General features: G+C 54.5%; 3 protein-coding genes across 3 annotated transcripts; 1 reads left to right on the top strand and 2 right to left on the bottom strand.

Annotated features, from left to right (window-relative positions):
• Positions 1-5,411: 5,411 nt before the first annotated feature.
• On the bottom strand, positions 5,412-5,704 carry MIND_00981400 (SH3 domain-containing protein; the record flags this gene model as incomplete). Its single annotated transcript, XM_037366423.1, has 2 exons — positions 5,412-5,590; positions 5,641-5,704. 2 exons carry the CDS (start codon positions 5,702-5,704, stop codon positions 5,412-5,414), a joined length of 243 nt encoding a protein of 80 aa, XP_037217835.1.
• A 115-nt stretch (positions 5,705-5,819) lies between these two features.
• Positions 5,820-7,209, bottom strand: MIND_00981300 (SH3-domain-containing protein; the record flags this gene model as incomplete). Its single annotated transcript, XM_037366422.1, has 3 exons — positions 5,820-6,218; positions 6,262-6,781; positions 6,833-7,209. 3 exons carry the CDS (start codon positions 7,207-7,209, stop codon positions 5,820-5,822), a joined length of 1,296 nt encoding a protein of 431 aa, XP_037217834.1.
• A 9,584-nt stretch (positions 7,210-16,793) lies between these two features.
• On the top strand, positions 16,794-19,592 carry MIND_00981100 (Zn(2)-C6 fungal-type domain-containing protein; the record flags this gene model as incomplete). The annotated part of the gene is made up of 10 exons (XM_037366421.1): positions 16,794-16,858; positions 16,905-16,971; positions 17,017-17,277; positions 17,326-17,555; positions 17,609-17,955; positions 18,002-18,356; positions 18,406-18,459; positions 18,506-18,695; positions 18,752-18,838; positions 18,888-19,592. 10 exons carry the CDS (start codon positions 16,794-16,796, stop codon positions 19,590-19,592), a joined length of 2,361 nt encoding a protein of 786 aa, XP_037217833.1.
• Between the last annotated feature and the right edge of the window lie 251 nt (positions 19,593-19,843).

Genomic DNA, 19,843 nt, shown 5'->3' with positions numbered 1-19,843 from the left:
TCTGGTGGCCCAAGATGGCCGATGACATCCAATGGTTCTTGAAGACCTGCGTGCTCTGTCAACAACGCCAACTCCGCAAGATTTCGATCCCACCCGTCGTCGCCGTCCCTGCACCCGTCTTTGCTAAGATGTATATGGACACAATGCACTTACCCACGAGCGGTGGTTTCAAATATATCGTTCAGGGTCGCTGTTCTCTCATCCACTACCCCGAATTCCGCCGTTTGCGCCGCGAGACCGGCAAGACACTCGGAGACTGGATCTTTGAAGATATTCTTTGCCGATGGGGTACCCTGTGCGAAATCGTCACCGACAACGGCACCCCGTTCTTGAAGGCATTGGCTTACCTCGAAAAACGATACCACATCCGCCACATCCGCATCTCCGGTTACAATTCTCGCGCCAACCTCGCGGAGCGACCACATTTTGATGTCCGACAAGCGTTATATAAGGCAGCCGATGGAGACCAGTCGAAATGGGCAGGTGTCGCGTTCAGCGTCTTTTGGGCGGAGAGAGTCACTGTAAGGAAGATTATGGGCTGCTCGCCGTACTTTGCGGCAACTGGTACTCACCCGTTGTTGCCTCTCGACATTTCTGAGGCCACCTACCTCCTCCCACCGCCCGAGTCGGTCTTATCCACCACAGATCTCATCGCTCGACGCGCCATATCCCTCCAAAAACGCCGCGACCACCTCTCCCAACTCCACTCCGACGTTTACGCTGCTCGCCTCCGTGCTGCTCGCCATTTCGAGTTGGAACACGCGGCAATTATACGCAATTTTGACTTCCAGCGTGGAGCGTTAGTCCTAATGCGAAATACGGCCATTGAGAAGTCGTTGAATCGGAAAATGCGCGCACGGTACCTTGGCCCACTTATCGTCATCTCCCGCAATCGCGGTGGCGCCTACATCCTCGCCGAGCTCGACGGCTCTGTCCTCGGCCGTCCCATAGCCGCCTTTCGCGTCATCCCCTACTTTGCCCGCGAATCCATCCCCCTTCCACCACTCGACGAGCTTATCGATATCTCCACCGCGCGCCTTCGGGAATTAGAGGATTCGGTACTGGCGGACCCAGAAGAGGCTGAAGGAGACGAAGATGGGGGTGTCGAGATGGATGCGGAGGCAGAAGATGAGGAGTAAACGCGTTTTGTTGACGCGGCGGCGCGTGCATGACATGGACGTCAAGAGCAAGCGAGTAACGCGTGAGGTAACGCGTGGCGACAGATCCAGCACCACGGCTAGCGGCATCAACCAAGGCCGCGCACGCATTGTATCGACCTCCGAGTGACTGAGGACAGTCACAATTTCACTTGGGAGGGGATGTTGAGCCTCTGGCTCCGCTGAGCGCCAAAACCGCCATTCCGCGGCGGATCAAATGATCGACAAATGCGACCTACGTCAGCCTCCCGGCCCATCACCGCATCAAACGCGTCTAGACGCTTTACGGCGACGCGACGCCGCCTCCCGGACTCGTCGGGGGCGGTCCTGGAACAGTCTCCGACTGCGGGATTTGTGCCTCTACTGTAGTATATAAACCTGTAGCTATTCCTTACAATTCAGATCATTCTCCCCCGCAGTTTCTATCTAGTTTCTGTGTGCTCTCGAGCCCGTATCTACTTCGTCTTTGCCCGCGCTTAGTCAGCCTCCGTCCCCGCCCTCACCGCGTGCCGGTCCGAACCTTAGTCGGAACCCTCGCACTTTCTTTTGTTTGTGTCAGCTGCCAAGCCCGACGCAAGCACATCAGCGGTCACCTCGGAACCGGTCCTGGCGATTCCGGACGACGCACGGCCTTTCCGACTCGAGGCGGACAGCTCTGATTATGCGACGGGGGCGGTTCTTTCACAATCCGCCCCGGACGGGAAGTGGCACCCTGTAGCATTCTATTCCAAAAGCTTAAATGATGTCCAGCGCAACTACGAAATCCACGACAAGGAGATGCTCGCGATCATCCGCGCACTCGAGGAGTATAGACACTTCCTCGAGGGTGCCGCGCATCCCGTCGAGATTTGGACTGACCATAAGAATTTGGAGTACTTCAGGAAGACGCAGCACCTCAACCGGAGACAGGCCCGCTGGTCCCTCTATCTCTCCCGGTTCGACTTCACGCTGCACCACAAGCCCGGTCGCGACATGGGCCGACCTGACGCCCTCTCTCGGAGACCCGACCACGGAATCGATTCCGACAACTCCGGCGTCGTCCTTCTGCGGCCCGAACTCTTCCACGTCCGGCGCACTCGAGGGTGTTTCCGTTTCCGGTCCCGGTTCCGAACTTCTTCGCGACATTCGCGATGCCCTCTCCGGTGAGCCTGACCTGGAGGAGCCCGTCGCACTAGCGGCCCGGCAACTCCTAAAGGTCCAAGGTCAAGCTCGAGGCCCCCGCTCCTCACGCTCCGGCGAGTGGGCCGTCTCCGGTGGTCTTCTCCACTTCCGTGGGAAGATTGTCGTGCCCAAGGACAAGGACCTCCGGAGGCGCATCATCGAGCTCTGCCATGACACTCGAGTCGCCGGACATGCCGGTCGCTTCAAGACCTTGGAGTTGGTCTCCCGGAACTACTGGTGGCCTCAGATGTCTCGCCATATCGGCCGGTGCGTCGCGACCTGCGACTTGTGCTGTCGCACCAAGGCGCTCCGGGAGACTGCCCCACGGAGAGCTACACCCGACGGAAACACCCCGGGCGCTGGCATACCGTCTCCGTCGACTTCATTGTCGAGCTCCCGAGGCCCATGGGTACGACGCGATCATGGTCGTCGTGGACACCCTTGGGAAGCGAGCCCACTTCTCCGAGTGCCATACCACGGTCGACGCGGTAGGAGCAGCCCGCCTCTACTACCGGAATGTCTGGCGCCATCACGGGACTCCGGAGAAGTACGTCTCCGACCGTGGCTCACAGTTCATCGCGGACTTCACCCGAGAACTCTGGCGTCTAATCGGCATCAAGCCAGCCACGTCCACCGCGTATCATCCGCAAACGGACGGTCAGACAGAGCGCGTCAACCAGGAGTTGGAGCAGTACCTGCGGATCTTCACCAACTATCAGCAGGACGACTGGGATGAGCTGATTCCGGCCGCGGAGTTCGCTTACAACAACCACGTCCACTCATCCACGCAGCAAGTCCCCTTCATGACGGACACGGGACGGCTTCCGCGCATGGGCTTTGAACCCGGAGCCCGTTCCGCTATGGAGTCTGTGAACGAGTTCCGCGACCGAATTGCCACTGGGGTTGCCGAAGCCAAGGCCGCTCACTAAGGCCAAGGAAGAGTATAAGCGCTACTACGACCGGAGACGCACTCCGTCTCCGGAGTTCAAGGTTGGCGACCGTGTTTGGCTGGATGCCTCTGACATCAGGACGACTCGCCCCTCGGAGAAGTTCTCCCACCGCCGCCTCGGTCCGTTCAAGATAGTCGCGGAGATCAGCAAAGGTGCCTACAAGCTCGACCTCCCTCCACGCTACTCGAAGCTCCACCCGGTCTTCCCCGTCGTCAAGCTTGAGCTCGCCCAAGACGACCCCTTCGACGGACGCCCGGGTACGACCAGCCCCCTCCGGACCTCGAGGACGGAGTCCCGGAGTGGGAAGTAGAGGAGATCTTGGACGCAAGGGTGAGGTATAAACGGCTGAATTACCGTCAGATGGAAAGGCTACGACGCGTCGCACGACCAGTGGGTCCGCTTCGACCGCGTCTTCGCCCCGGACAAAATCGCGGAGTTCTACCGTAAGTACCCTGGCAAACCACGGCACATCGCCTCCGCAACCTTCGACTCGATTCCGTTCCGGTCTATGCGTCGGGACGCCGCATTCAAAGGGGGGGGTGATGTCAGGGGAACCTCCCTTTCGGCCCCTCGGAGACGATCCCGATTCCGGTCCGACTCCGGTTCCGACTCCGGTGATCGCATCACCGCCTCCGTCAGGCGCATCGCCGCCCCCGCCTGGCGATCCCCCTGGGACCTGGCCTGCGACATGGCGCAGGCATACTGCACGGAGCAACGATCAACCTTGGCGCGTCAAGAGCGCAGTATATAGTTCCGCTACCTAGCAGGCGGACCCTTAGAGTTTCTTCTCTTTGGATCCTCCCCTGCTAGGTCAGCCTCACTTGTATTTGCTTACTTCTATTCACTCTTTGGATCCTCCCCTGCTAGGACCTTGATCTCAGGCCTCCGGGGTTGCCCTTACATCAACGCCCTCCCAACGGTCGCCCTGGGACCTCGCCTGCGACGCCGCCCAAGCCTCCTGTGCCCGACAGCGGCAGCTACGGACAAGCAGTATATAGTCAGCTACCTAGCAGGCGGACCCTCAGAGTTTCTTCTCTTTGGATCCTCCCCTGCTAGGTCAGCTTCATTTGTATTCGCTTACCAATGTTCACGCTTTGGATCCTCCCCTGCTAGGACCTTGATCTCAGGCCTCCGGGGTTGCCCTTACACGTTCGACCATCGAGGGCAGAACCAAATGTATATAAGTACCTAATGGATGATTACTGGCATAGAATGAGCATATATAAGTTGCATAGGTAAGTAACTGTACGCACGCTTCGTTCGACCGTCGAGGGCAGAACGAAGCGTTGCGCTGGCAGTGCAGATGTCCATATCCTCAATGTGGGATCAGACATCGTCATTTCTCCATCTCACCATCTCGCCCCTTCGTCCCGACTTGCCCGGCTCAATCACGCGCTAACACCTGAAACAGGTCCTTTCCATATAAGGGAAATATCTTTGAAAAGCAACTATTTATTCTAATTCAGATATATGATCTTTCTTCTCTATAGAAAGAAGTATTAAAATGTTTACATTAAATTCATCTTTTCATGGGAAAAGAAAGTTTTGAATTTTCCCTGTGATGTGCCACTGCGTGGTCTCTGCTGGGAACATAACAACTGACCGTGATCCTTTTAGCACTCCCGTTGTATCTTCTAATCCGTGCTGCATCCAAAGTAGCGAGCGGATAGTAATTGATGAGCACAGCTTAAACTTACAGCCCTGAATATATTCAACATTAAAAATCCATCCCTTGAAATTGTTTGCCACAGCGACATTGCTCCAGGAAAACAACAAGTCGGAGACCATTATCACTTTGAGTCCGAGGTCGTGAAGGTGCAGACAACAACAAAAACCCTGTTTGTCCATGAAAGAAGTTTTATCTACCCCAAATCTAACCCTGACTTCAAGTTGAAGTTGCCATTGGACCAGTTGCCTGAATGGCTACTTATTTTGCTCTGATCCTTTTTTGGTTGCTCGGAAATGTAAAAGAACTCTGAACGGTGAGCTGACAGCTTTTGGACAGCTTTACACAACCGCAGCCATTGGCAACTTGCAAGAAAAATGTTTCTGTTTCTACAATATATATGGCTACCCAAGTCCGTTTGATATTTGCGCTGCAATACAAGAAATATCTGATACATAACCAAAACCACAACAGCCGCTAAAACAGCGTGATGAAATTGCTCGGGAAGATATGTCTCCCCTCCACCCTCCTTTTCTCGTCAAGCAGCTCGCCGCTCCACCACCCGTCGTCGGGCGTAGCCTTCACCGCAATGATGTCGCCCTCCTCAAAGTCGAACTCCTCGTCGATCGTCGCGCGGTAGTCGTACAGCGCTTGGACTGCGATCCCATGTGAGTGTAGTCAGAAGAGTGGAGGAGAGAATACACACCAAAGAACAATATCCGCTCGCCGTCCGCACGCTCGTCGTCGGTGTCTGGCGGGCGCGTGGGCATCGGGGGTATCGGGGCCGGTGTCGCACTCCGGCCCCCGCTCCCGGGCTGCGGCGGGAGAGGTGTTGAGACTCGACGCAGCGAGGCCTGACTCGATTTACGTCGGTCGTGTTTAGTGCTATAAGCCGAGGACGGCGGCGTCTGCGGAATCGGCGGGGGCGGGGGGAATATTTTTGGGTATGCTGTGATTGATGCCGTTCTCTGTGTTTATGGCCATGGCAGGCTTGACGGGGACAACGGGCGGCGAGCTCGAGCTCTCCCTGCTTGTCTCCCGCGAGTTGCGTGTCGTCTTGATGGGTGGCTGCTCGCTCGGCGGGACTGCGGGCCGCGCTGACACCCGTGTAAAAGATGCCGACTGGACTGGAGGAGGCGAAAGTCCATTTGTATTCGAGGGAGAAAAGGTGGCCCAGCTCGGCGGTGCGGGAATGGCAATGCCAGTTCCACATTCCTCGACGAAGGACTCAACGTCTTGGAAGGCGTCTACCTGGTCGAGCGACACTCTAATGCGTTCACACGACTGAGAGAATAAGCGTCGGCATCGAAACAACAGCAACACCCACCTGATCATCCGACACGCACAGCGTCGATACTGCGTTCGCATAGCCCCAGATTACGTCTTTGACGTAATCAAGGCGTTCCTCTTCCATATCCTGGCACAGGTCGCACCACTCTTTCCAATCCTTCTGCCAGCGCACTGTCGCCTCCCGAATCGCCTTTACGGCCGTCTCAAGCTCCTTCTCGTTGCTTGTCACTGTCTGCTGACTCCGCGCTATTTTCATCTGCAGCCGCTCCACATCTTTTCCCGGGTTGACCGCCATTTGCTGTGTATACGATGCTAGGCGCAAGCAGTTTGACTCGTATTTCTCGCGGGCCTTCATTATCGCGGATTCAGCAGTGTGTTTTGTTTTATACCGCGCCTCGAGTGGGGCCTGGACTTGGGCAGCGTCTGCGGCCTGTTTTTCGGCATAGGCCGATATTGACGCCAGCAACTCGCTCTTCACCAGCGCAGCGAATTGGGCATGGGCGGTGGCTTGTGTAGAAGTTTCGGTTGCAAGCGTGTCGAGGGACAATTTGAACTGTCTGTCTTTTGCTCGATAAGAAAGGACAAGAAATGAAAGAACCCAGACGCACCCGGTCTCCTCCTTCCCTAAAACGCGGCTTCCTAACGCCTTTAGCTTCGCGGCGTACTCTTCCTCTATCCGTGCCCGGTCGCGCCAGAAATCCTCTAACTCGGTTATTGTCTGCGTCGCCGTCCGCATGCGGGAGAAAAGCACATTAGCGCCGGCATCGTCGAGCCCCCAAAAACAGTTACAGAAGTCGCGCGTCGGGCCGAGGTCCAGGGGAAGGGGCGGGGTGGCCTTAACGCCGTTAGTGGGTGGTTTTGCGGCGCTCGCAGAGGCGTAGCGCGCGATAGTGGGCGAGGGAGAGCGCGCAGTGCTATGGCTGTTTCCGCTGGTGTTTGTCCCCCGGCTCGACGTCGAGAGTGACGTGATTACCGAGGAGGGCATGGTGTCGCAGACGCAATCGCAGGGCAATCGCAAGGGCGACTGGGTGGTCGGGAAGATGGAGGGCGAGTGGTGGTGGGAAGCAACGAAGGGAGGCTGTCATGATTGATGACGGATTCGTGACACGCGATTGACAGCGCGGATGCGGATGCTGTGTCACACTGTGCCTGATGCGTGATGTGTGAAGATCCGACGGCTGTGTTGCTGCGCACCATGCGCTTCTCTTGAGTGGGCACGCGCTCACCGCTGTCGTGGACCACATCCCTGGCCTACCGGGTAAGATCTTCACTCGGCTGAACATCGGGCTGGGACGGAGAGCATGCATCTACTCGGGCCCAGAACAAGCAGATAATGATGCAGCAGACATCGCGTCGTGATGGTCGTCGAGGCCACCGATCAGCGATGTAAGAAGCGCAGAAGCCACCCAGAATATTATTCAGAATAACGCGCTGGAGTTACATCACGGGCAGGGGGGAATGCGCGATGATGCAATGTTTGGTCGCGTTTCATCGCCGTGTTCGGGATCTGATCGCTTTAGGTATTCGGTCCATCGCGGCCAAGCGTGTAAGGCGATCATCTGCAAGCTAACCCGGAAATCATCCGTCGACGATCGCATTAATCACAACGGTAAGTGACTGTAATGTATTTGAACTCGATTTGAACCATTGCCCTTTCATTCCAATCAACCTAGATGTGCAGGATTCAAAATTTCTTATATGATTCCATGATAAAGAGTGCAATGAGCTGTGCCAAACTGACTACAGAGTATATAGGAAGACAAGCCAGAAGCCAAAGGAAATTTATCACCAATTTTCCTGCCTATTTTTTTTTTTTTTTCTTTTTTTTGAATCCTGTTATTTGGCCTCTACAAGTATATGTACGGTGGCCATTATCATGCACATTGAAATTCTAATTTGTCCATCCTTCCCTTGTTTGTTTTCCTGCGGTATCATATCCTTTCTGGTCTGCTGTAATGCCTAAGCAAACCAGACCATCTAGACTGCCACTTGCCTGAGCAGACCAGACATAACCATACTAGGACGGCCGCACCGGAAAGTGCTAGAGTGGGTAACCCGATAAGGAAGTCAGTCGCAAACAAAGGGGATGGGGGGGGATAGAGGATTATGACCGGTATTTTGCCGCCCTGCAAAACGCCTCAAATAGAAACAGCCCCCCCTTTGAGGCCAGTCGAGAGGCTATCTCTTGATCTGCACATGCCAGCTTGATCGAGACATATGGGACAGCCTCCCGTTCTGCGTCTGCCCGGACCATTGGCAGATGGGTCAGCACCTCACCATCACTATAACCTTGGGAAACCAGCTGTGCGGTCAACCTCAAACCACCAGCATCCAGATCGTCCCAAAATGCTGTGGCTGGTACACCATGTAGCACCATCCATGTCCATGGAGCGTCAGCGTCCAGGATCATGTCCAGCGACCAATTGTTGAATGCCGTGCAAATCACATACTCCACATTTCTGCTCACCCGACTCTGCTGGACAAGCTGTGCAGCCGTATACGGTGCCCGCATATAGACTGCCAGGTTCCCTGCCGGTGTCCACACAACCCCCTGTATCCGTGAGCTCCCTTGATCTCCAGGGCCCGTAGCCCCCTCAAGGGCTGTGACCAGCTGGGTCTTGGTGGGTCGCTCTTCTAGTAGGGGGGTGTAGCCAATCCAGCGGATTATCAGTCGCTGTGGAGACTGATATCCCTTCTTCTTCTTCTTCTTTGATTGCTTGTCTTTCTGTGTCGCCTTTGCTGGTGCTGCTGCCTATTTGTGTCAACAAGGTTGTCATTAACTTGATGGAATATGCATGTGTAAAATCTGAAATTTCTAGAGACTTGAGAGGAGGGAATAGCAAATATGATTGAGGAAGGTACCACCTGTGTGGCCCATATATCACTGTAGACTATCAGGTCCAGCCCAGTGTGTTGGAGCTGTCAGGGGAACCCCCTTTCATTCCGGTCCAATTCCGAGGCGTCTCCAGTGCGGCCCTCCATCTCGCCCGCACAATCACCAATCCGTCAACGCCCTCCCAAAGGTCGCTCTGGGACCTTGCCTGCAACACCGCCCAAGCCATCTGTGCCCGACAGCAGCAGCTACGGACAAGCAGTATATAGTTGGCTACCTAGCAGGCGGACCCTTAGAGTTTCTTCTCTTTGGATCCTCCCCTGCTAGGACCTTGATATCAGGCCTCCGGGGTTGCCCTTACAGCAGAAGAAACTCTCTACGGGATTAACTAGACAAGATTGCCAGGTTTGGCGCTGACTCAGGCTCGGAGTACGAGTCCATTCTGCCCTCGTCACCGCCCCTGCCACTTGTCCCCTCCTCCTCCGCTCCTGTGGTCCCCGCACCCGTCATGCCGTCTGGAGTCATTCCCACCGCAGACACCCGGCTGGACTCACTCAAGGCGAAAATCGACAGCCTGACTGAGGCCCTTGCTTTACTCACCAACCAGGCTTCTGCTGCCGCTTCCGCAGCTAATAATGCTGGCGCGCACCAACCACCATTGCTGGAGATATTGATTTCGACTCCGACGCCAGTCCAGGGCGTCACCTCAAAATTGGTAAGATTGTTGTACCCAAGGACAAGGATCTGCGGAGACGTATCATCGAGCTCTGCCACAACACTCAAGTTGCCGGACATGGCACTCACGGAAACACCCCCAGAACGCTGGCATACCATTTCCGTCGACTTCATCATAGAGCTCCCTGACGCCCACAGGTATGACACGATCATGGTCATCGTTGACACCCTCGGAAAGCATGCCCACTTCTCGGAGTGTCATACAATGGTCGATGCAGTAGGGGCAGCCCGCCTCTACTACCGGAATGTCTGGCAACACTATGGGACTCCGGAGAAGTACATCTCCAATTGTGGCTCACAGTTCATTGCGGACTTCACCTGAGAACTTTGGCGTCTAATTGGCATCAAGCCCGCCACGTCCACCGTGTATCACCCGCAGACGGACAGGCAGACAGAGCACGTCAACCAGGAGTTGGAGCAATACCTGCAGATCTTCACCAACTATCAGCAGGACGACTGGGACGAGCTGATTCCGGCCGTGGAGTTTGCCTACAACAACCACGTTCACTCCTCCACGTTTATGACGGACTCGGGCCGGCTCCCGCACATGGGCTTCGAACCCGGAGTCTGCTCCGCCATGGAGTCAGTGAATGAGTTCCGCGACCGGATCGCCACTGGTGTTGCCGAAGCAAAGGCTGCGCTCACAAAGGCCAAAGAGGAGTACAAACACTACTATGACTGGAGACGCACTCCGTCTCCGGAGTTTAAGGTTGGCGACTGTGTTTGGCTGGATGCCTCTGTAAGGGCAACCTCGCGAGGCTCGAAATCAGAGTCCTGAGCAGAGGGGGAATCCTTAGAGAACAAGCCAAGGAGCCCTCTGCTCAGGTGCACTACTATATACTAGTGACCGGAGTAATGATAGAGTGACTGCATAGCGACGAACGACGCATGGGAGAAGTCAGGTGTCGCTAATGGACCCTAGGTGAGTGTCGAGTAGCCCTCTAAGCTCCGGAGAGGCAGGTTTGGGACCATGATGCCAAGGGAAGAGCCCAGGCATCCTTAGAAGGCCCAGGAAGGGCTTCGGAGGGTCCAGACTGCCTCTGGGCGTCTCCGCTTGTGACCGTGACCGTGACAACCGGAATCAGAATCGGAATCGGAATCGATTCCGGGTGTGTGACCGTGACGTGACGGCCGGAAACGGAGAGGGGGGGCATGGAGCGGAGAGGGAAGGAGTCGGTCTAGCCCAAGGGCCGGGGAGTGTCGGAAAGGACCAATGGAAATGGCGGCCAGCCATGACCACTGGAGGGTAGCGACAGGAGGGTCACTCGGAGACGTCCCTGGACGTCTCCAGAGAGGTGGAGGTGTGAGGGCGTGCAGCCTGGGGCGCTGCAGTAGGCACGAGCCTTAACGGCAGTAGGCCTCACCCAAAGGAAGACCCGATGACGGGGGCCGTGGTGGCGGAGTGGGGGGCGGAGCCATGGCGGGGCTCAGCCATCCGAACGTAAGCCCGAACACTGACATAGGTTGGGGACACCCAAGAGGTCCAACGGGTAGAGGTTGCAGGGAGACCTCGATGAGCGACAGCCCAGAGAGGCTATAAGGCCATAGGCTCAAGGTCTCAGAGGAAAGTGGTGCGTCCACATCTGGAGAGGTCTCCGATGGCATTAGTGATCCCTGATGGTGACTCCGGAGAGACTCCCAGAAAGGGGTGGCCATGGGAGTTGGAGGTTGGGGACCACTGGATGCGGGATGTGGTGGGAGAAGTGGAGGAGGAGCGTCAGGGTGCAGGAATACAGAGACTCGGGTGGAGACACGGAGACGCGAGTGGAGACGCGGAGACGTGAGCGGAGACGCGGCGCTTGATGGGATCAAGTGACGGCATCAGGGTTTCCCCTGACAGCCTCTGACATCAGGACGACTCGCCCCTCAGAAAAGTTCTCCCACCGCCGCTTCGGACCATTCAAAATAGTCGCGGAGATCAGCAAAGGTGCCTACAAGCTTGACCTCCCTCTGCACTACTCAAAGCTCCACCCAGTCTTCCCTGTCGTCAAGCTTGAGCTCGCCCAAGACGACCCCTTCGATAGACGCCCCGGCTACAACCAGCCCCCTCCGGACCTCGAGGACGGAGTCCCGGAGTGGAAAGTAGAGGAAATCTTGGACGCAAGGGTGAGGTATAAACGGCTGAACTACTTCGTCAGATGGAAAGGCTATGACGCATCACACAACCAGTGGGTCCGCTTCGACCGTGTCTTTGCCCCAGAGAAGATCACAGAGTTCTATCGTAAGTACCCTGGCAAACCACGGCACATCGCCTCTGCAACCTTCGACACAATTTCGTTCCGGTCTATGCGTTGGGACGCCGTATTCAAAGAGGGGGGGGGGGTGATGTCAGGGGAATCCCCCCTTTCGGCCCCTCGGAGATGTGTCCGATTCCGATTGGGGGCTCCAGTCTGGCCCTCCATCTTGCCCGTACAATCACCGATCTGTCAACGCCCTCCCAACAACAGTCGTCCTGGGACCTTGCCTGCCAAGCCTTCTGTGCCTGACAGCAGCAGCTACGGACAAGCAGTATATAGTTAGCTACCTAGCAGGCGGACCCTTAGAGTTTCTTCTCTTTGGATCCTCCCCTGCTAGGACCTTGATCTCAGGCCTCCGGGGTTGCCCTTACAGGAGCTGACAAGCCGCATGGAATTGTGCAACTTCTATAAAAATGAATAACCATTCTATAATAGAATGAATAATTTCCATACTTTAGTATCTGTAAGGGCAACCCTGGAGACTCTGATGAAAGCCTAGCAGGGGAGGATCCAAAGAGAAAAAACTCTAAGGGTCCACCTGCCATGGCACCAACTCATCTGTAACTGCCAATGTAGAGCGCAGAAGGCCTGAGCAGGATTGCAGGCTCTGTCCCAAGGTGATTGTTGGGAGGGTCTTGATGGATTGGTGATTGTGCGGGCGACGGAGGCCAAGGATGAGGGTCGGGGTGGGTCAGAGTGTCTGAGTGCGCCTCAGATGCACTTGGAAGGTCCGAAGTGGGCCGAAGTAAAGGTTCCCCTGACAGTATCTAAGTACTTCATGTAAAGGCTTCTGAGTTAAGTCTAGGGTCTAAGTAATTGTATTATTGACTTGGGGTTAAATGGCTGTGTTTTGTATAGCTATAAGCTTATTTAGTAATGACATATGATTTGGAAATGGATACCTTATGGTCTAACAAAATTCCCGTATTAATGATAAGTCTGTGATATTACCATATGTGACATGTGTGACATCCTTCCAAAAAAGAAATTATAAGTCTGACACTTTGCTGACACTACATTCACCAATTAAGCGCCCAACAGGCCTACCACCAAAGGCACCAAACAGTAGTTCCTGGACTCCTTGAATTTATTTGAAGAGGGGTAACATGAGCTGAGCTTCAGGATATACTGTTACACCCTAAGGTGTACCCTAGGGTAGGAAATAAATATACTATTTCTCTTGCTCTTTCTGTTTTTACAAAAAGTTTATCTTTTGCTAAGTTGGAAACGTGCAGCAAAAGCAGCACTTTCCTTTTGGATTTCTTGCAAAAAGAAAAAACATCTTTGTGCAACCGCAAAACACAGAAATAAAGAACATCTTGCTGTGCACCTTTCTGCGTCATTGAAATGAGTTCTTTGTGGGGCCCAAAAGGAAGTTTGAAAGGGGGGGAATTTCCAGGGAGCTAGTAAAGGAGCTATCCATTTGCTCAAAAAGGTCACCTTTTTTAGTAGACAGAAAGACATGCAGAAAGGCCATATTTTAAATGACCTTTCATGAGCAGACTCATTCCAGACCATGTTTTGTAAACAATAAGTGCACATCATCCAAGCCCAAATATTTATCAATAAATAGTGTTACATTATTATTACCCAATTTGTCATATATAATGGCAATTTGTCACTTATTTCTGATATATTAGGTATACTTTGGTGCTGGCCAGGATTTTTGATATATATGGTCTTATATCTTGTAACATATTTGGTACATTTATTTCTTGCAAAACATTGCCACAAAATTGTCAGCTGATATTGGCTCTGAGTTCATTCCAATCTGATCACTTAATATATGCCCCATTCTTTACAAATCACATTTATCTTCCTGGAGATTTATTTATTATTGTTCCAAGTTGTGAAAATATCCATTTTTTTGTCCATTATTTATCATAGATTAATCTTACTTCAGGCCTATTTTGTAGCAGAAACCCCAGTGTGAATTCGCCTTTCTGTTGGGAAAGAAATTTTCGACTTTGCGGTGTAAGAGGAGAGTAGAAGTTTCTCCATCCATTTGCTTAAATTTCAATTCAAAGTAGAAGCTGAGTAAAACTTGTGATCTATCCCTTGATAGATTCTCTTCTGTGCGACCTTTCACTTATACATCTGGTTTCACAAACTGTACCGCGTCCCATCCCACACCACCCTCCTCCATCGCCTTGATCTCTGTCCGACATCCATATCAGCATGATCCCGCGTCAAACACAGAACTTACGCAGGGCGACGTGCTTGGAGTGGAACCGGGACAGCGCCAAGTTGCCTGGGATTGCATCAGCAAAAGCGTCACGACTGCAAGCACGCACCGGTCATATACCAGAGCCCGCGCACGCCCATGTCGCGCCAGACGCCGCTCAGCTCACCCTCGGCATCGAGTCCCCAGATGGGTTTGCACTTGTCCGCGACGGCATCGCCGCAGAGTTTGCGCACGCCATTGCGAGCGTCCCCCAATCTATGTCCCAGTTCAGCGGTCTCGGCGGAAGCGCTGCAAAGCCGACGCACCCTGTAGCGAATACAACCACGTCAGCAGCCAATTCGCTCCCGTCTGCGAATTTAAGCCCGCCCGGCGTGAACGCAGAGATCTCGCCACAATTGCTCTTCAGCTTGATCTTGCCGTCGATGAGGAGCTGGGATGCGCCGACATCTGCGTGTCTTGATCAGTTCAAGGTAACGTAGAAGAGAAGAAAATCCACCGATGTAGTAGCCACCGGCGCGGTTCCACGCCGAAAGCGAGAACCCCGCGTCAAGCACGCCGTTGTTGAGGTTGAACCCGATCTTGCGCAGGCCGTCAAGTGTCTCTCTGCCAATCATGAGATACAGGTGAAAAGGAAACGAGCCAACACACTTGTCGTCCTCCGCAATGACCTTCACCAGACGGCGGTTCAGGTCCACCGCCATCCAATGAGGGAAGCTCGCATTTAGCCGGTCTGCGACATCCGAAGGTGGGCCACCCTCCCAATAGACCGGGCGCATGATGCGGTCCCAGCCGTGTTTAGTTGAAAAGACGTAGGTCGAGGAGCGTTGGTACATGGTAATGTCTGCACAGAATATTCACGAGCCGGCAGAAGGGAATCAGAACGATCGTACCAACGCCGTTGTAGTAATAGTCACTCGCGATATCGTGCGCTGCCACATATTCAGTAACAAAAGGGATTTGTGGAGAGGTGAAATACCTGCAGTACACGCTCCAACGACGACAACTTTCTTCCCTGCATGGTCCAACGCACGTTTGTGTTGCAGAGAATGGAGGATTTGCCCGTTGAAAGTGTCCTTCGAGGTTTTAGTAAGCAAATACTTAATGCGACTCGGAAACGATACACACCATCCCGGGGTATTGAGGCATATTTCCCTCACCCGCACCGAGGCCAGTCGCGAAGACGACATGCTTGACGGTAAACGTGCGGTCGGCTTTATTCGGCCGAGAGACGATCACTTGCCATGATGAGGTAGACTCGTTGGGTCGCGCACTGGCGACGGTCGCAGAGGTCCACACGTCAAGCTCGAGCGATTCGGCGTAGTTCTCGAGCCAGTTTCCCAACTACAAACAGTCAATATAATTATCAAAGCACCAGTCTGTGTACCTTTTTGGCAGGAGAGTAAACTGGCCAGGTAGAAGGGAATCTGAGTATGGTGAGAACTTGAACGGGTGAGGGACATGGAGAGCTAGGCCACGCACGGATGGTAGGGCATATGGTCATACCAGACAGGGTCATGGAGACAGAGAGCTTCATATCGGTTGCGCCAATTATCCCCAATCCTCCCGTTCCGCTCAATGATCAAGGTCCTGACGCCAAGATACTTCAGTCGTGCTGCCAAATCCAGTCCACTATGCCCTCCTCCGATGATGAGCACGACAGGGTCTTGTGTATCGTATGACTTGAGTGCCGCCGCCCGGTCCGAAACCCATTTGCCGTGATTGGGGGATGGATTGCGCAGGGCCCCAATTTGCTCTGGGTGGCCTTTTAGGCCGTCGAGGTTGGTGTACATACAATGTGCGCGCCACTCTCCGCTAGAGGTCGGGACAAGCCGGAATACGCCGGAGCAAAGCCCGGTGGCAGTCTGGAAGGAGAACATAGCGTTGATCCACGCGATGTCGGGATAGGGGCGCAGCAGGGCGGCGCTGCCTGGCGTGAATTTGATGCTCTTCGTATCGATTGCTGCGATGGGGAGTCGGTCGCGGAGGAACGTGCGAATAGAGTCGGCGCCATGGAACGAGCGGAAGTCCCACGTGAGCGCGAGCATGTCGCGCCAGTGCGAGCCCGCGATGAACAGGCTATCGACTACGTGCTCCGGCCCGTAGCCGTCAACTGAAAGCGCGGTGGAGAAGGCCAAGAGCCAGGCGCTGGCGATAGCGTTAGCGTCAGTGGTGTCGAGAATAGATGCGGGGTCCACGTTGAGGGCGTCAAGGGTGGGCAGCGGGTACGCCTTCATGGTGGTGGCGGTCATTGGGAAAGAGCCGGCTGAAAGTAGACCAGTGTGACGTCTTCTCTGGTCAGCTGCTCGGACCGCCTCTATGGAATGTTCTTGTCAGGGGGTGGCTATTAATTGAATAGGAACCGACCATAAGTCCAGTCTAAATGCTTAGGGTGCACCCAACGGCGGTTATGGGCAGAGGAAAGAAAAAAGTGCTTACGTGACGGAAATGACGTGACGGTAATCATGACGTGGCACTGCTTCTTCACCATCACGCGAAAAATGGCTACCCCAAGTAGAACGGCTCCAGCTCTCCACCGCCCATCCGCCGCTCGATAACCGGCTTCCCTCCATCCACCACCCATGCCCAAAGGCACCGGCCTCCGCGCACGCTACGCCCACCAGGCCTGCGACGTGTGTCGCGTAAAGTCAGGTTCGCTGACTTTCGTTGCCTTTGGCTTACACGCGGCCTAGGAAGATCAAATGCGATGGTCTGAAGCCCATCTGTGGACCGTGCATCGCGTCGAGCCGCAAGGCAGAAGTGCGTTATGGTATTGGCATGGACTGCTTAACTGACCTCCCTCAGTGTGCTTGGCTTAAAGAGCCTGTCCGCAAACCGCGGAGCGAAGCCCACTTTGAGGCCTTGCGGAAGCGAGTAGACGCGTTAGAATCCTATTCGCAACTGTTGGAGCAACGGCTGGCGGGCTGTCATTGTCAGAATAACGACGGGGAAAACGCGCAGAACCACATTCAACTCCGGCCACAGGTCGACGATGAGTCTGACGGTGGACAGTCGAGTGATGGGGACATTACACAGGAGCTGTGTATGCCAACTGAGCGACTCAAGGTGTGTCTTCAGCAGCCTGTGGTTATCATACTCAAACCCGCCCCGTAGTTGGATGAACGAGACTTACTATCCCTCGGCAACACCACGCCCTTCCGTTTCTCCCAGCCCCGGGCCGTGCCATCTACAACTTCCCTTGTTACCAGGGATCACTTAAGTTCCGACTCTGGTAGCTATACGCTGCTGCTGGACGGTGTTGCCGAGTCCCAAGCCGATTTGGCGTGCGATTGGACTCGACATCTACCATCCGATATCGTATTCGACAGGCGGGAACATGACCGGTGCGTCCATCTTGCCCATACCATTGTCTTTGTCCCGAAGCCCCCCCGCCTAGAATCCTGGACCATGTCTTCAAATACTTCACCTGCTGGTGCATGAGGGTCGTTCCGGCACTTTTCCTCCGCGATATGCACCGCTATCTCATGCATTCAGGCTCTACACAAGCGAAGACACCGCACTACTCCCCAATGCTGCACAACGCGTTATTAGCGCTAGGTTCCGCGTATTCATCAACACCAGAAGTCAGTAATATCGATGCCCGGCGAACGCTCGCGGCCCATGCGAAGGGCTTTATCGAGGCGGAGGTTATGCGTCCGAATGTTACCGTCGTCAATGCGCTCGCCATCCTCGGCAGTTTCCATTCGGGACATGGGGAGGTTATGCTTGCTTACATGTACTGGGGTGAGTATTTCCATCCCACTCAGCCTTCGTCACTTAGTGTACGCAGGCATGAGCACCCGTATCGCAGAGGCACTGGGACTGAACATCGATGCGTCTTCCGCAGTCCGCTCGGGGCGGATCTCGTCCACTGACCTCTTGGACCGCAACTGGATGTACTGGTCAATGTTCGCACAGGATGTGTGCTGGTCTACATATGTCGGCCGGAGCCTCTCCCTCCCCGCGCCGCCTACCCCTCAACACCTCCGCAAGAGCGTGATTTTCGAGGGATATGATGATATTCCGTGGACTTACGCTCACGCGGAAAGTGGAAATAGAGGAGCGCCACAGCCGAATGCACTTGCGAAGACGCACGCAGCGGCGTGCGATTTGTTGCTCGTCATGGTGAAAGTAATGGATGTGGTGTAAGTCGTGATTATTCTAGGATAAAGGGTAACTGAAAATCAGAGAAAGGAATCATATTGGCCGGGCCTCGCGAGTGGCCGACAAGCAAGTAACTGACATTGAGTATGCATTGCGTTATTATTTACCGGAGTCAGCTCACTCGTGTTAGTATCCAGCTGTACAGCTGGAAGGAGGCACTCCCTCCCTTCCTGCAACTTACATCACGAGAACGACCTACTCCGCACAAGCTCATGGTGCACGCTGCCTACTGGTGGTGCTTCATTCTCCTTCACAGGCCGTTCTTCCACCAGACGGCGAGGTCGGTACACGGTTCCGATCCCGAGGTCGATCATATCAAGGTATCTTCCCTGGTCTTCGTTCAAGTCGAGAACTAAGTCGTATCCTATCCCAAAAGCTTTGTAAACGCGCAGCAGATAACAGCATGGAGCTTTTTAACACATGGCGCGAGCTGCACGGACTGCGGTTCTCCAACATCCCATTGGTTCGTACAAATCCCCTATATCAGTTCTTCTCCTCAATACTCGACGAAGGCGCAAATGGTATTTGCGACGGGAACGATTCACCTACTCCTCGCCGCTGACGCCGCATCGACGTCCCGCGCTCGTGTCGCGCAAGGCGTGCTGAGTGCGGCCCTCGGCGCGGCAGAGCGATGTGTGGGATACTTATTTGAAATGGGGCGAACATTCAACACCGCGAATCTGATGGGCGGCATATTGCAGCATCTGCTCCGCGATCGGGTGAAGCCTCTGGTAGCGCGAAAACAGGGGGACAAGAGCACTGCCAGCCTGGCCCAGCCTTCCTCACGGGACGGTGCGGAAATAGAAACACGGTATACCCAAACTCCAGGAACAGTCGCTCCCCCGATACCAACTCGCGCGGCGCCGAGCGCTAGTGTGACGCTCGATCCTGCATATGGCCATGGAGACCTTGGCTTCGATGTGCAGCAAATGCATGCACCCATACTCCCAGATTTCGACGCCGCGACCATGTTGGACACCACTGCTATTGCGGACCCAAACACGATGTTGTTTGACCTTGACTTGAACTTCGGCCTGGGCTCGGGGATGGCACAGGGCGGAGCAGTCTGGCCCTGGCCGTGGGCCGGATCCAATATGGGGGGCATGCAGCCTGGCATCGACTGGGGTGCTGACCCACACTCGGGGACGCCCAGTCCGCAGAGCGCGATCGCGGCGGCGGGACAATCAATCTGGGAAGATTTCCAGCTCCTCATGTAGTTATGGTGTCTGTCAGATTTTTTGAAGCCATGTACAGCACAGTTGGAATGTGCGAGCTGGAATTAATTATCATCATATGGAATGGGTTTAAGATCATTATGACTGATTCATCTACAAACATATGGAATGGGTTAGGCTCATATCATTCTAGCATTTCCATTATGTTTGATGTCTACATATGATTCAGATCAAGGGCTTCAAGATTCTTATCAGGCACAAGGGTAGGGTCCCCAGGGGGTAATTACAAGAAA

This window comes from Mycena indigotica (assembly GCF_014461135.1).
Source record: "Mycena indigotica strain 171206Taipei chromosome Unknown Mind.scaff0008, whole genome shotgun sequence".
In the NCBI taxonomy this organism is placed as follows: domain Eukaryota; kingdom Fungi; phylum Basidiomycota; class Agaricomycetes; order Agaricales; family Mycenaceae; genus Mycena; species Mycena indigotica.
Note: the sequence above shows the minus strand (reverse complement) of the source record. Positions and strands in the feature narration are given on the sequence as shown.